The sequence below is a fragment of the Empidonax traillii genome, unplaced genomic scaffold, assembly GCF_003031625.1.
Source record: "Empidonax traillii isolate 1590-97213 ecotype Southwest subspecies unplaced genomic scaffold, ASM303162v1 scaffold176:size2985712, whole genome shotgun sequence".
NCBI lineage: Eukaryota > Metazoa > Chordata > Aves > Passeriformes > Tyrannidae > Empidonax > Empidonax traillii.
In genome coordinates, this window is record NW_020955369.1 from 150,072 (window position 1) to 167,333 (window position 17,262).

The 17,262-nt window shown below is 35.7% G+C and overlaps 1 protein-coding gene across 1 annotated transcript in view; it reads right to left on the minus strand.

The window, feature by feature from the left end:
- NCAM2 (neural cell adhesion molecule 2) overlaps nt 1-17,262 on the minus strand; it is a 279,510-nt gene that overhangs the window by 12,638 nt on the left and 249,610 nt on the right. The window contains exons 16-17 of the mRNA XM_027886019.1: nt 4,520-4,724; nt 38-157 (exon numbers count right to left, since the gene is read on the minus strand). Of these exons, the coding sequence (XP_027741820.1) occupies nt 38-157; nt 4,520-4,724 (325 nt within the window). The remainder of the gene's footprint in view (nt 1-37; nt 158-4,519; nt 4,725-17,262) is intronic.

The following is a 17,262-nucleotide window of genomic DNA, read 5'->3' on the forward strand; positions in this document are numbered from 1 at the left end:
GCTTGTGTGAAACTCCAGGGAATATCAGCCTACTTACTCTGGTTCTGTGAGGGGAGTTGTCTCATTTGGCTCATTTACTGGACTCCCATCTTCATGATTGGTAATTCTTTCATCCTCTGTTCTCATTTCCACTATTGGCTCTTTTGATCCATCTTTCCTAAAAATTATTAAAAGAGTCTTAGTCTCTTATCATCACATCAACCACATACATTGCACATAACGAATTACCGAGATCCCTGCTCTCAGAAGTTGGCATAAGAAAGGCAGAACTAATTATCAGTGACTAACACCACCAAGACACACTTAACAGTGTGTTCCCAATTCCTTGAAGTCTTCAAAGCATCCTGTATCCATGGTTACTTACCTAACTCTGCAAACATGATGAATTAGCATCTCAAAAGAGCATTTTGTTTATGACTAATAATAAGGTAACAGCCTCTTCGTGGGAATACATGTAAACTTCCCTAACATAGTATAATAAATATAGGATTTGAAGCCTAGTTATACTTGAACTTTTCTGGCAGTGTTAAAGAGTCATTATGTTTGTATACACACTGCAGAAGTGTTCTTTAATCTCCAGAGATTGTGACAACCCCAGCTGCCAGAGTGGTTTAAAGAGCCCTTGTGTGGTAAAAATCTAACCCCTTCTGTTTTCACTGGTAGAAAAAACTGTTTCTGTGTCGTATTTCCCCCAATTTAGGAACAAATGCTAGTCTCTCACATATAAGTAAATGAATAATCATTGTGCTAATTAGACAATGAATTGTAAAGAAGATGGAGCAGTGAGTATTGTGATTGTGTTTTGCTGGTAATCACAGAATTATAGAATAGTTTGGGTCGGAAGGGTCCTTTAAAGGTTATCTAGTCCAAACCCGCTGCAATGAGCAGGGACATCTTCAACCAAATCAGATTCCTCAGAGCCCTGTCCAACCTGACCTTGAATTCTTCCTGCGATGGGACATTCACCACCTTTCAGGGCAACCTGTTCCAGTGTTTCACCATCTTCATTGTAAAAAAGTTCTTCCTCATATCCATTCTAAATCTTCTCTCTTTCACTTTAAAACCATTACACTTGTCCTATCCCTACATGGCATTCTAAAACGTCTGTCCCCAGCCTTTTTGTAAGCCCCCTTCAAGTACTGAAAGGACAACAAAGGTCTTCCCAGAGCATTCTCTTCTCTAGGCTGATCAGCCCCAATAATCTCAGCCTTTCCTCATAGTAGAGGTGCTCCATCCCTCTGATCATCTTGGTGGCCTCCTCTGGACTCGCTCCAACAGGTCCATGTCCTTCCTGTGCTGGGACCCCAGAGCTGGAGGCAGCACTGCAGGTGGGGTCTCACCAGAGCAGAGCAGAGGGGCAGAATCCCCTCCCTCCCCTGCTGCCCACACTGCTTTGGATGCAGCCCAGGACACGGGGGGTTTCTGGGCCATTGAGAGCATATTGTTGGCTCACGTTCAGCTTTTCATGAGCCAGAATCCCCAAGTCCTTCTCTGCACGGTTGCTCTCAATAATGTGACCATGACATGGAAATAACTGCTCACTGCTGCGGAATTATTAACAATATTTGCTAATTAACAAGAATTACTAAAAGTATTAAGTAACTGACATATAATTTTACTCTCAAAAAGCAGATCAAAGTATACCCAATATATATTTATTTTCAAAAAGAAAACCTCCTTCTATGCAAATATTTCATCTCTATTCCTGTTATCGGATCAGGAATTGTATTCTGGAACGTCATCAACTGCAGTCTGGAAACAGAGGGTAACTGAGTTACAGATGAACTATCACTTTTATATTTAACAGACCATTTTCTGGACCCTTGATTATCCTAGAGAGCAGTCAGTCTGCTATGGGCCACAGCAAAGACCTGGCTAAATGCTTCTCTAATTCATATCTCACATTTCCGTATATCTCACAATTTCTGACAAGATAACTGTTAAACAGGTTTTTGCAACAGGAAGTATCAGGAAAACTCTACTGTCCTCATTAGGTATCCTTAAGGAAAATCTTCATAGGTTAATAGGAGTTAGCATAGATACAGAAATTGACTGGAGGAGAATAATGGGTAGAAGTCTTAAAGATTGCGTCTATTAAAAAAGCCCAAACAAACCAACCCCAAAAGCCCCCATCCTCTATGTGATTATTCGCCTCTGCAAGTGACATTTAAGATACACAAATGGATACAAAGTTCATTTTGGAAGATGATGCACTCATGGCTATTTCATATCTGTGAAAAGATTATGGATTTAAGTTGGACTGGTGGAGGGACTGATAAGTTCTGCTTGGTTTTTCGGTGTATTTACAGTCTTACAAACATTACTGCATGATAAAAACCCTAAAAAATATGTTATTCATGAGCAGTGTTCAAATACATGTGCAGAATGCGTAAACTCTGTAACATTTCAGAATTCCCCAGAAGAGAAAGTGATTTGTAGGAAATGCATTATGTAATTTTTGTTCTAGGTGGCTGTATGTTACATGAATTGTATCACCTACATTTATTGCATATGGAACATAATTAATTACTATTATATATATATCCTACAGTCAAAGTGTAACCAAGAACCCTAACACAAACCCGCTCAAAAATCCAGAATGCAAACTGACATATTTTAAACAGGGAAATGTCAGTGTATTTTAGGGATAGCAGCTAGCATGAAATAAATTCAAATTTTGATTCTTCAAGTCTGTCCTGAAATTTTAGCCTGACAGTTTATTAGTGCAGAGAACAGGCTAAAATAAGAACCATCACAAGTATTTTAAGACCTGACTGACTGAAGACCACTCCAGCAGTGAAAAGAAATACAGTTAAATAACATAGTTGTTCTTTTAAAATACGTGCCATGGAAGAATTAATATTAAGAGACCAGCTTTATGCTTTCCTGGGACGGCACGGAATGGCATTTGGGTACGATGTTGATAACAAGGTATAAACTGCTGTCAAGTGACATTTGCAGCTTTATTTCCCTAAGGTCTTTCCATTCAGGAGGGTCTGTACACCAATTTGTACTTGGTCACTCCTCGAATGGGAATTTAAAGCATAAACTGAAATGCTGTGCTCAATGGGAAAGGACAGCTGAGCCAGAGCCAGAAGCTTCACATCTTGATTCTATTGATCCAGACAGGCCAGCTTCACACAATAGAAAAAATATCCTTAGTCTTTCTCTCGCTGTAAGATGGGGAGAGCTAGGAAACAGTTATTTTATAGCATGACTTCTATTCAGAAGCCTTATTTGATGGGAGTAGTCTCTGCGTGCTTACAACTGTTTTTGCTCTATGGAGCTGTTTCCAAAAGGGAACCTCTTTCAAGAAGAACCCAACCAAGATGTGCAGTCAAGTTACCTAAGCAAGATACAGTCTGAAACCCTGGAGCCAGAATTAAAACCAAAAAAGGCTTTCATACCTCCACTACTGGCAATGGAAGAGCCTGTTACAGCTGTGGATAATGAAGGCTGCAAAATCTACTCTGCTCTTACAGGCACCTGGGGAAGAATGCGATCTAGGAAGCTGCAGGACAATAAACTGCTATGCCTGACTACTGGGAGAGGCACAGAGGAACTGGACCAGCAAATATTATTCAACCACACAGTGTTCTCACATATATTACAGTGTATGCATAAATTGTCTACCAGATAAACTTAATCAGGAAATTAGGCATTTTTTATTAAAAAATTGGAACTGCTTAAAATAGAGGACCATAAGTAATTCTCTCTCCAGGTTACATATTGAAAACCCTGTAAAGGCTTGATCTCTGGTTATTTTATGCAGTTAGTACTTGAACTGTTTTGCCAGAGATCTCAGTATCCACTCTTAATTAAGTGTGGATATTTGCACATAAATGATCAGTTCATTCACCTTTGTCTGATGGAGTAGCCACTACAGAAGGGTATTTGTGACAATCAGGATTGTTTATTTCCCACTCATGTTAGGAATCATTGACTATTGTTATAAAGAACAATCACACTCACCACCATTTCACCCACATCTAACTCAGCATTCCTACTTCAAAAAAATCAACAATACCTTTCATTCTTAAAGTCTATGGGCAAGAAAAAAGATTTTTCCATCAAGTGCTATATCTGAGGAGAAAAATTCTTTCATGGATTTTTTTTATAACAGATTTACTGGCACTGTCACAACCATATGCTGAGGTTTTGGGTATTAGCAGCTCAAAGATGGATTTGCAGAAATGGAGTTACAATGATCTGTTACCCGTTCCTCACGAACCAAATGTGTGTCTGTAACTAGTACTGAATTACAATTGATTTCCTTTGTGTGAAGCTGGACAAAGAGGTCATCCTAAAGTGAGGTACGGTAAATTCCTTGTCTGTGTCTCAATTTTTCTTTTAAGGGCAATAAACAATTCTGCACATTTCAGAGCAACCCTTTTCCAAGTAATAGAAACATTTTATTAATTCCCTTTGCCACACCACAAAAGGGCCATAAAGTCAATATAAACTGGACAGCCAACTTTCGCTTTTAATGATGTTTCTACCATATGTGATAAATACTCACAAGTAAGCAGCCTTTCCTTCTTCCAGTTCTTTACTTTTTCCACTTGAACCACTCTTTTTCCCACAGATCCTCCTGGTGATGCACATTAGCAATCCACATTGTCGTACAAAGAAGCAGCTGACATCAGTCACAACCAGGATTAATAAAAGTGCTGCCACTCCCAGGCCAATGACAGCACCAAGTCCAAGACCATTAAAAAGAGTGTCTTGAAGGAAAGAAAATTAACACTTATTAATAAAATAATCCTAAACCAGCATTTTCTAAAGGTTTAAAGCTGTTGATCAGGAGACTAAAGGGTGTTTAGAAATTAACCATTCAGAAATTAATGGGAATAAACAGCCCTGAAGATTGTATACTACCTGATTAAAATCACATAAAAACCCATTTCTTCTATATAATACTTCCGCACTGCCAAAATTCCAATAAGGTCAAAGAGCATTAATGGCATTATTAAATAACAAATAGTATCTCATCTTACCATTCCAAGACTGAGAGTATCAGTAAGCAGCCTAAAAAAACTTTTAAATGCTCAGCATAATAATGCTTGATACAAGTTGTCATTTTCTACCTTTCAAATATAATTATGATTCTCTGATTCTAATTACTGAAAGATTTAAGAGAGTGCCAAAAGAGTATTTATTCTTGTAAAGGTCATTTTTTGAATTAGAGTAAAAAAGTATTCAATCAAGTTAATTCAAGCTATTTAATCTACAAACAGTTGCACACAGTTAGTCTTAAATAAATTAGTATGAGGAAAATATGCATATCATTAAATCATTATAGGGTTAGGACCTCATTTGGTTTAGTCTTGTACCTTGAAAATGCAATCATTCACTTCAAAATTAACATTATTCCGCACTTGATCTTGCTTTCTGTGTTTGTTTTATGAGAGTTGATGCTTAGTTAATTTTACCTCATTACAAAACTCAGAAAAAAATATTTATTTTTTTAAATTTGATTGATATTTCTGTAACAGACACCAATACTATAAACTCTTTTGAACAGTGTGATTCTCAGGAGAACAACCACCACTGTGTCTATAAACTCAGATGACCCTTATACAGGACAGAATTTGTATCTGATCAATAAACTAGGGGAGAAACAACCAGCTCAGCAGTGGTTCGTGCACCAGGTAATTCAAGAGGTTGTCACCTAGCTTGGAAATTGGCCAGTGACAACTGCCTTGTGTGATACTCTGTCCTGGAGCAAACTCCAGTGGAACTGGGTTTTTTGCTTCTCAATAAATAAATCTACATTCTTAGTCTAGTCTTTATGTAGGACTCTAAAATGGAAAAGTAAAAACTGTTTTCAAAAGAAGGGGAGCTTTTTACTTCTTACGCAATTGATTTCATTGTCTATTATATGGGTTGTTATTATAGAAGTGTTCTTCGGAATGTTATTGTGCAATAAGCCAGAATTCATTGTATATATTTACATGGATGGATAGACAGAAAAACAGACAGATATTACTTCAAAGTTATTTTGCTTTCTTCAGAAAGACTTAAAAAACACTACATAAATTACAAAAATAATGAAATGAAGTAACATTTAGGCATTGCTCCATCAGCAGTGTTGGAAGTTTGACATTTCACATGAATTCTTTTTCTTTCCTTTTTTTAACCTCAGTATTCCTAAGTAAATATTAAAATTTCTGCTACATCTTCCAGAACTTACTTTATCCATGCATCCACCCACCTATTCGATGACTTGTTTTGTAACCTTCAGTCGTTTTTATTTACGGGTCTGAATTGTCAGGAAGGTGTAAGTAGATATTCAATTCCAATTTACTGAAAAGCTCACGTTTCAACTGACAAAATACCACTAAATTCTGTAGAGATCAGTTTTAGAGACCCTATACTGTGAAGTTTTCATCTCTGTACATTCTTGACCACTAAAGAGAATGTGGGGGAGAAAAAGTAGGGTCTTTTAATCCATATTTTAAAAGGGATTAATTCTTGAGTTTTTTCTGGTTCATTTTTAGAATTTTTCTTTATTTTTAATGCACTGTTAAGAGTTCTTTACTATGGGCAGATACATTTTTCACTGCCGTGACCAGCATTTCCAGTGTTACTGGAACATCATGAAGTGGCAAGCTCCCCATCCCAAATGACTCAGTGGCAGAAAAGCCTACACAGTATTTTCACTGTGAAGTGAAGGAAATGTTTACAGTAGCAATATTGCTCCTTTGTATAATACTTTCCGTAGTTGAGGGGGAGACTCTGTTTTTCATTTTTGATCTTCTTGGTATATGTGACACCTAAGTATTTGACTGTTACATATTTTTTTTAATCTCTTCATTATAGGTATTTCCCTTTACATACAGCATTCCCCATTCTTACCACTGCCCTACCTCTCTCAAGTACTATTTTTACTACTTGAAACCCATTTGTTCATATAGATTTCTGCTTCATAAGTCTGATTTCTGAGTAACAGGAATGTGGCCACATCCTGTGCTGGGGTGAGGAGCATGGCTGTCATCACCCTTCTCACCTGTCCGAGGATCCTCATTTACTTTCTTCTTCTGGATTGTCTTGTGTTTTAAAGTATCTCTGTTATGGTTTATTTTTTATCTTAATGAAAACATATGAAATTAATGTTTTAAAAGTTCATTGGTGGCTTAATTTTGTTGTTTCTTAAGACTTTGTACTTTTCTATCTGCTCCCACAAAAGTTACTTGTAAAACTAATGCCAATTACTATTAAAGCAGGTTTAGGCCTCTCCCAACTGCTTTCAAAAATCATATTCTAATGTATCTATGGTTTCAAAAAAATGTCAGTTTTTTTCTTATAACTTTATGTTGTAATGATACAATGTTATGACATTGACAGCAGTTCTAATTCTATGACTGGAAGTCATATTAATGTCAGTCTACATATAGCCTTTCTACCAAGTCTGAAAAGGACCTTTGTTATCAAAAAGTTTTGCCTTAAATTAAATTTGGATTAACTTTACTGCAACAATTCCTAAACAATGCAAACCAAAAGTTATATTAAAAAAATTATTTTACACGTTTGGTGGTTTTTAGTGTTCCCGTACATACTAAATGGACTCAAAATACTAGTTCTACTTTGTGCTCTACAATAACAAAGTATTTATGCATTATGCACTTTTTTTTTGTAGTTGAAAACAAACTTATTTTAAATCATAAAAATTCGATGTTAATGTAAGAGAAGTGGTTCTTAGCAGTTTTTTGAAAAGAAGTATTGTATACCTGACTTAATAGTCTAACCACAGGGAGCCTTTTAAAACACTGCCTGGAAGAAAAAAGTGTAAGTTCCAGAGTTCTGAATGAATTTTAATTACAGTTTGTCAAAAATATGCTAAATTTAAAATGACATGCTTTTTGTTACAGGGAATGTGACATAAGTAGTATAATCCACCTTGCCATGACAATGAAGGAAACTGACAACCTTAAAGTCACTTCATTCATCCACTTCTTTGAAAAAGTGCTTATCAATGAACACTTATGGAAATAAGATTAAAAAATTTTCAGAAATGTAATAAAAAAAATGTAATAAAAAAAAAACCCTGAAGCAAGTTTATATAAATGACATGGAAAGTATTGGAAATGTTCAGGTTTTCACTTGTTGAATATTTCTAACAATGTCTAATAAAATAATTGAACATTTTTGCAGAAATCATTATTTGATGGGAAAGAGCAATGGAGAAAGATAAATTTTCTGGCCCTTCAAATCCAAATTCAGACTGAATTCCTTTAAGGAGTTTCTATCAGACACTCTAAAGGGAAGCAGGTCTAAAGAGAGAGTCACCATCTGTACATGCATACAGAATCACAGAATGGTGTTGGAAGGGACCTGAAAGATTATCCTTTTCCAAACCCTTGCCACAGTCAGGAACACCTTCCACTAGGCCAGGCTGCTCAGAGCTCCATCTAACCTGTCCTTGAACACTGCCCCAGGGATGGGGCATCCATAACTTCTCTGGGAAACCTGTTCCAGTGCACAGGTATACATAGAAAACTTCCTACACGGAAAGCTAAAGCAATTGCTTCTGCACAAAGTGACAGGAACTAAACAGGCAACGCTGGGATGTTCAGGTTGTTCTTTCATGAATGTATGTCCTTTGAGGTGACAGAATTTCTCTGTACTCTCACAGAATCACATTTTATATATTCAGTTGCTGGTTCAATAAAATAATAATTGCAAGCATTATAATAACTAGTCTGCTTGAGCAGGGAGGTTGGACAAGATGAACTCCAGAGGTCCCTTTCAGATATTCAGTGATTTTAAGTTTTGTTGAGGGGGAAAAAGCTAGTTAGCACCTTCTTGTGCCTTTCTTCCCTTCCCCTCCTCCTTAGCAGACGTGGATTAAAGTTAAGATGAAAAATAGATGATTCTACGCATCCCTTACCCTTTTACAGTCATTTAATTTTTTAAGGAAAAATGACAATGATATAAAACACTTTCCTAGCTCATAGGGAGGCACCTGGCTGCTACATATGTATGAGTGCAGGGATATCATGCATGTTGTCCTGTCAGGTCAGTCAGAAGGCAAAGTAAGAAGTGCTCTCAAGCTGAAGTAGTTAAAAATTATGAACTAGAGGAGGAATTTGAACATACTGCACTGGGTCATGGCAGGAAGAAAAAACATACTCTTGCTTGTCATCTTCTTGAACTGCACTATTGTACTGACTAAAAGTGCCCAACCATGAGTTATTTATGCGCTGCCTGTGAATATTGTCTTGGATTTTATATCTGACCTGGAACTTAGACTGAAAGGCTTACAAGATGCATATACTGATTCAAAACCTCTAACAAGACAGAAAACATAGATCTTAAAATTTTGTATCCATTGATAAGCATCCAAAGAATCATAATGCAGTACCAAAAAATTAAAGAGCTGTTTTCTACCAGTTAATAGTATAGCAGTGGAAGGCTAAGACCATTGCTAGAACAAGCTCTGCCAAGCTAAAGTTCTAGAGACAGGGAAAAAAAAACCAAACCAAATGGATTCACATCTGGAAAACAAGCCTATCATGAGAACAATAACAATGGCAAAACCAAAAGACTTTATCAGAAATATTACAGAATTCCAGATAAGTAACATAAATCTGTAGCACAGATCCATCCCAGATATAAAAATATATACAATATGTATACAACACTATGAGGTATCAGAGGCAGAGAATTGCAAATATTCAAATGATGGCTTTTTGTTATATCTGATGCCTATATTTCACTGCCTTTTAGTGCTTTGCATTTCCTTGTACTGAAAATATCTAAACTGTGGGATTTGCACAGCTTTGCTCACTGCCTGTCAAAGCATCTCCCTCCTTCATTTTCCAACACGAAATCTCCAAGAGGGCTTTGAACAGAGCTGTTGTGTGCTCCAGCTCCTTTAAGTTGGCTGACCAAGATGCAAGGAGTGTGTGACACCCATCAAATGAAGAATGAACTCTATTTTGAGTAGCATGTTAAGGTAGCGTGTACCCAGCTTTTTCGGTTAGATTGGCATGATGCTGTAAGACTATAAAATAGAAGAGGAACCATACCTTACCTTTGTACAGGAGCTTCCTATTACTAAACACTCCAGTTCCTTACTGAGATAAAAATCACGGCAGGCGAAAAGGAATAAAGACCAGGACCTGCTTTTAGCAATTTATACCAATAAACTGAGCTTTTGAGCCAGGTAAGTGCCCAGCAGCTACATATCTACCTTCAAATGAAATAAACAAATCACTACATTTGAAACATCAACTTGTAAAAAATTATTATGATTCTGTGCAACATTCACCGGGGGAATGCTCGATGCAAAAGAGAAGGTGACAGTAAGTATTATTCTTTTCTATCCCATTCCTTAATACAAAAAGATGCTAACAAGGCTATAATCGACATTAATTTTAATGCTCTTTCTCCCCCAGTGATTTTTCCTATGACTCTGCTGGGACAGATACAGCTGAGGGCAGTGTATAAGCACATGAGGATGTGTGTGCTCTGCACTGCACGACTGAGTAATATGTTCTGACAGACACACTTGACACACAGCTTTGAAAAATAAGGGGATGGTATTATGGACTCTGAGGCAACTACTCTAAAGTGGTGGTTTCCTCTAACTTTCTTCCACCCACAGTGACAGATATTCACTGTCCCCCATTTCCAATGAAATCTGAGCTGGATTGCAGTGGAGTTTCAGTGCTTTTCACTGGCAGCAAGAGTAGCTGTAAAGAAGAGAGTGAAGAGACAACAACACACAGGAGAGATGGGCACTCACAGTTGAAGGAATCTGTGGTGCCACCAGGATTACCACTTACACAGAAGTGATCTACAAAAATAAGTTTGTCTAAAATGATATCTATCAGAAATGTTGCAACGTTCTGATACTTGTCTGAGTGAGGGAGTTTCTCTTCATTATGATTGAGATCCTCTTGCCAACAAATTTTCTGAAATTACTCTTTTCATTTAAGTTTTACAGGAAAACTTATTGTATTATGACTCTCTCAGGATACAAAGTAAGTAGGACTTGAGTTCTCATTTACTCTAATGGCCCTTTACATGATTTCTCATTGGAAGGTGTCTTAATAGACATTAATAAAATAGCTAAAGGAAAGAATAGTAAAGTAAATAACAGCTCAAGTTTTCCTGCCAATGTCTTGTCCGTGGCCACTGAGGGATAACAAGAGAAAAGAAAGGAGGCCTCATTTACTAGCAAAAGTATGCTGTGTTGTGAAAATATTCTCTGGAGTTGTCGTTTATTACTTTTTAAGCAAATTTTTAAAAAACAATATTCCTGGCGTCATCAAACTATCCCTAAGTAGCCTTCAGAGGCATTTCTAATATGCCTAAAGAGTTATCAGGTAATTACAGCCCCTTTTTTCATGTATTTGCTCAGTCACTGTACTAAAGAGTATGTGTTTACCACCCCCTCCTTCCATGGGAAGCCCCAGAGAAGAGAGGGCAGAGAGATCCCAGCACTCCTGTGCACTGAGGGGGAAAGGCTGCAGGACCACGGCAACTCTGTGGGGTTTATGGCATCAGACCTGCACCCAGGTTTTAGAAGGCCTTGGGGAAGCAAATTCTTGTGTCCCAGATTCCTCCATTCCAACTGACAGCAGATTTACTGAGCGTGTCTCTTGGAGGAATTTCTAAGAACCTCTGCAGATTAATTAAGATTGACATGGGTATTGAGAACACACACTTATGTGTGGTTTCGGTACTGCTATTACATAAAAGGATAAATTATTTTAATTGCTTTATTAAGGAGAATTCAAAATCATACTGTGAGCATACCACAGAGACCTGAGAGATTTTTGCATCTTTATAGTAGATGACAGCTGCAAGCAGAGCACTGTAGCCAGGAGACCTGAAAAAGAGTCAAGCCATCTTGGGATTGCATTTGAATTGATAAAGTATTTCAGGTTTGACAGCGTTTTCCTTAGGACAAATGTAAATTCAAAGACAACAGTTTTGAGAAGCAATACTTGGAATAATTTAAGTATATAATTATTGTGTATCATTAGCTACAAAAAGAGCATTAATATTATGAGTGTTGCCAAAATATAGTGGATGTTTTTACTTGAAACAGTCCCACTGCTCCAATTGCAACTGCCAGCAGAGCCCTGCTTGGCACAGGGGAGTCATGTGCCAATATAGTTTATCTCAGTAGTAAAACATCTGCCTTTGGGGATACAACTGCTTCAAGCAGGGAGATTAAATCAGTATGGGTTATGTGCTCAGGCTGCATATTTGCACAGACATTTCACATACTTGCTCCGTTAGTGCGGTAGCGTGGCAGCCACCTAATATGAACCAATTGTAAAATTCAGGAATTCTAATTTTAGTGGGTTTTGGGGGGGTTGTGATGCTTGGGATTTTTTGGTTTTGTTTTGGTTTGGATTTTTTTGTGTGTGGGTGTTTCATACTCACTACTGGATAAAACACTGTTGAAATAAAAATTTTGATACAATGCTAAAAAACTTCTTCAGTTACAAAACACATAATGCAGATAATACAGGGAAAAAACCAGCATTTATCAGTAATAAAGAAAATACAGATTGAAATGCTTTAAGTCAGTTTTCTTTATTACAAAAATGAAGACAGAAGTTGCATAAACTAAAATGAACTTTGAACAACAGATGAAAGATGCACAAAGTTACATACATTTCTTGACATTGTGTTTGGAAAGATGCTGAGGGACATTACAGTTACACCATGCACAGGTTCTTCAGGGAAAAAGCAGAGATGACAGCAAGTGCTGCATGCATGAAAGAAATCAGTGGAGCAAAATGGCAGTGATATATGAAAAAGACAAAAAAAAAAGTAATTGTTTCACAAATTAAAATTAACTACTTTGAATCCAGACTTTTTTCCTTGCCTTTCTCACTGTTTTTGAAAACAGAAACTTACAGACACTGCAGTGCTTCCAGTATTTTTCACAGAATTAGCTTTTAGTACATTGTATACATTTTCAATTGTAATGCTCTCAGAAACATTCTCATTGAGATTTACTTTGCTTGTATTATAAGGCACCTAAGACATATTATATTTAAAATTTTATGAATATAAAATATGCACTGAAAATTGCCTCCACAAAAATGTTAAACGTTAAATAAATGTAAAGAACTGTTAATATCATACAACATAATGGGGCTGTGATGTCAAGAATTACTACTACAGTTTCTCATTACTTTAGAACATATGAAAATGAACAAAAATGGATATTCCTACCTCAGTTTCTTGACCTAGTTTATGTGAAAAATCTAAACTTAGTATGGTTCTCAAGCATACAGCTTCTATATGGCTGCTGATTCTAAACAGGCCAAGTTGGTAGATCATTACACTTCATAATTGACACCATCAGCTTTATTAGGATGTTATCAATGGCATTAAAAGGAAAAGGTTTTTCCCTGTGAGTTTCCATCACTTACATATTAAGCCTGATAAATATCAAAGGAAAGCCTTACATGCCTGGAGAAATGGAAAAGATGAAGTAATCGTAATAAGTAAATAAATAAATATGGTAAGTGTAAATAAGCTCTAGATGTAGCAAAGATTTCAGTGAAGTCATTATAAACCTCAGAAGCTGCACTTGCCTTGATCTTGTTCAAATTGTTTCTTAAAAGTAATACTACTTTTTCCTTTGCTCTTAAAAATTCTGAAGAAATGAGCAATCAGAAATCATAGTGGACAAAGTGTAGAAGATTGGAGACTATTAGAAAATCACAAATTGTATATGACTCTCTATTACATCTTAAAAAAAAAAAAAGTGTTTTGTTAGGCGTAATTAGTTAACTTTACAGTTGCACAAGCATTTGAATGGAGCTATTAAAATCAGTGAATAAGGATTGCATGATGGAAACCTGCACCCAGGAAACTGTTTATAAGGTTACATATGTACTTAAAGCACTATATCTATTTTTGAGATATCCTTTTTTTCATATGCCTGTCTTATTTCTTTTCATCAGTGCTTGGTGGCCCTGTGCTTTCATCAGAAAATGAAACGGAATGTTATTTTGTTGTTTGGTAATAGTATGTTTTGTCCACCTCATAGAACCACTCAGAAGTTATATTTTATTTCCAATGTATGCAGTATATGTGTCTATTTCTGGGCAATATTTTTCCCATTTAGAGAGACAGCAATTTATATTCTAATAACCCTACTGCAATAAATGAAGGATCGCATTTGAAGTTGCAATATGTAAATACTTTGATTTGTGAATAATTTTTAAATGTTAGGAACTTGTCAAAACTCTGGAAACAAGAAAGGCAACAAATAAAATCTCATTAGGGAAGAAGCCAGCCTTAGACTCAAAAGGTTGTAAATCAGAACATTTTAAAAATACTGTTCCTTAGAGATATACTGCTGTATCACAGAGTAATCATTACCCTTTTAAAGTTTCTGTGCCACCAATTTGGATTTAAGGCATAAGTTCAGCATAGAATATTTTAGGACCTCAGTCTTGCAGACAGTTTAATATTAGCATTTCAAAATATGTGACAATGTTAAAAACTGGTAACATTTTACACTGTCAATCATAAAACCTCAAATCCATTTCAAAATTACTACATTAAAAGGAACAAATTTACTTATCTGATATTTAAGTACTAATGTCAGCAGAATATTAAATTCAATTTGTGAAGACATATTTATCATTTTAATACAGTTTAAATTACAATTTTAGGCTGCTCAGTCTATACCTATGAATTTAATTTGCAAATGTCTGAGTTCACTTTTTCCCTCGTACTTGTCTGTAAGAAGCCAGGATTTCAAAATCTTCTGTATATTCCCACAGATTGAACAAAATATTGTGAAATAATCTTGCTCTCATTGTTTTTAAACATACAATTATGAAATACTCATGAGGAGAACCACAAGCTGTACTGTTTTTTCATCTCAGGAGATACATGACAACCCAAGGACGTTATTCTCTACCTCTTTTCCTTTCTCATTACAGAGGTTTTGGGTCACTGCCCAGAACTGCCTGGCCCTGCTGTCACATAATCCCTATAATATTGGTTTAACTCGTCCTCTTTGGACTTTGATGGGAAGAGGAGGGCCAAAAGAAAAGGATCACATTCAAAGTACTTGATAACCTCAAAATGCAAAGCACAGAAGAATTTAAATTGGAGCAGACCTAAAATTTCTCTCACTTAATGGAGGAAATTTATGTAGTTTCCAGCTGAAGCTACTATCAGTTGGCAAAAAAAGATAAGTGATCCAAATTTGTCTCTTTATCCCACTGGCATTGTGACGTAGAGGATAAAAGCTAACTTGTCACTTATAATGTATATTTAGCTTCTAAAATTTCTCAAGGCTTCTCATTATCTCCATCACAATATGTTTGGAGAGCTCACAGTCGATCATTCTCTGCGCCCTCATTCCTATCTTGTCTACTTATCTACAATGTTAGAATGACTTGCTAAGATAATAAATTTATAGCTGGTAAAGAGTTCTTCAAATGTCTAAGTAGAGTAGGAAAATTATATGGAAATTTTCCCTTTTCTGCTTTTATACGTACCTGTAGTAGTGTCCTGTCCTGCTTTATTAAAAAGTAAGAGCAGAGACAAGTTTATGGCAGGTAAAAATATGTTGGAAAATATTTAGTAGAACTTTAAGGTTTTAAATTTTAGAAAATTAGGAAAATGTTGCTAAATAAGGAAATACCAGCTGTGCAACCTTAATGACACCCTATTTTACTTTTCAGTTTGTGAAGCAATCTAAGTTTTACTCAAGATCATTTAATCCAGTGGCAGGTGCTCATTAGTTGTGATTGTATCTTCAATTTGATTTTCTGTACTGTTCAGAACAGCTCTTTATTTTCTCTGTTGTGTCCACAAGAGAAAATTCTGTCTCCTGTCTTACAATGGGCTCAGGGGTTTCTTTCCCCCTTTGGAATACAAGCAGCATCTACTTACTACATATGTGCCAAACATCAGTTTTCTGATTGCAAGTAGAGATGTACTTGCAGTCCTTTTGTTTTGGTACCACAATGGTGATAACCAGGAATAGCGACAATAATGACAACAAACTTTTTCACTATTCAAATTTTTTTAAATGATTAAAGAAAACCACCCCAAACCTCTGGCTAAAGATCACCCCCAAGGTGATTCTTTCCCTATAAATAAATTCAGCATTAGTAACAGCACTTGTCAGACTTATACTCAATTGAAAATGTGTGTTCATATCTGAAAGTTTTTGGTAGCTGATGTGTAGTTAGTAATTACAAATCCAGCACAGTTAAAGAGAAAATGTAAATTAAAAAAAAAAAAAATCTATCCTTCAGTAATGACTGTCTCTTGGTTCAATAAGCACTTAAGCATAAAAACCCCCAATATTTTAGGTTGGAAGAATAACACTTATACAGCTAAATGACAAAGTCAGTACATATATTCACATTTGTGTATGGAAAAAAAGGCTTTCACCTGAATGACTCTAACTGGTAACCCAAAGTTTCAACTCTTATAGAATTAGAATAGAAATTGCCAGGCACATGTCAACGTAATTAATTTCAAATAATGTCATTACATTAGGTTAAAGTGGCAAAACATAGTGGCAAGGGCCAGGGATGAAAGAGTGGTTCCACTTAATGCAGCAAGACATCACAATGAAGCCAATATTTTAAAAATAACATTTGTTTGAATTCCCGCCACTTCATTATACTAAATATGTAAATTTTTAAAAAATTATTTCTGTCCATAAATTAGTCTTTAGATTTACACACATGCATTCTAAAGACATCTTACTTCTGATATAGACCAATATTCTAGAATGTTTATTTGTTTTAGGTGAGGAGTGGGTTTTTAATAATCTTTAAAGTCTTCCAAAAATAAATTGAAACTGGCAAAAAATAATCATAATAATAATCAATATTTCTTAGAAAAAAGAAAATCCTGTACCTGGGTGAAGATATATAAATACTTAAATTTGAGCAACTAATTTCAAAGTATAAGACTTTATGAAATCCCAAAAAGCATTAACTATAAGAGGGGAAAAAAAAAATCAACATGTACAGTTTGTCTTATTTGTTATATTTAGTAACAATTTGAAGGGAAGTATCTTAAAATAAATATTTAATTGCTTTTTTGGGTTATTCTGTATGCAATAGAGAAATGAGCCATAATCTTAGACAACCATATAAATTCTAAAATTAAATACATGCAAAAACTCTTCACCGATTCTTACTAAATAAAATATTTTTTTTTTGCTGAGGTTCTGCATGCATTGCTCTAGTTGCCATGCTTTTAATATGTAAAGTAGGAAAAAATACTTCTTTCCATTTTTACTAC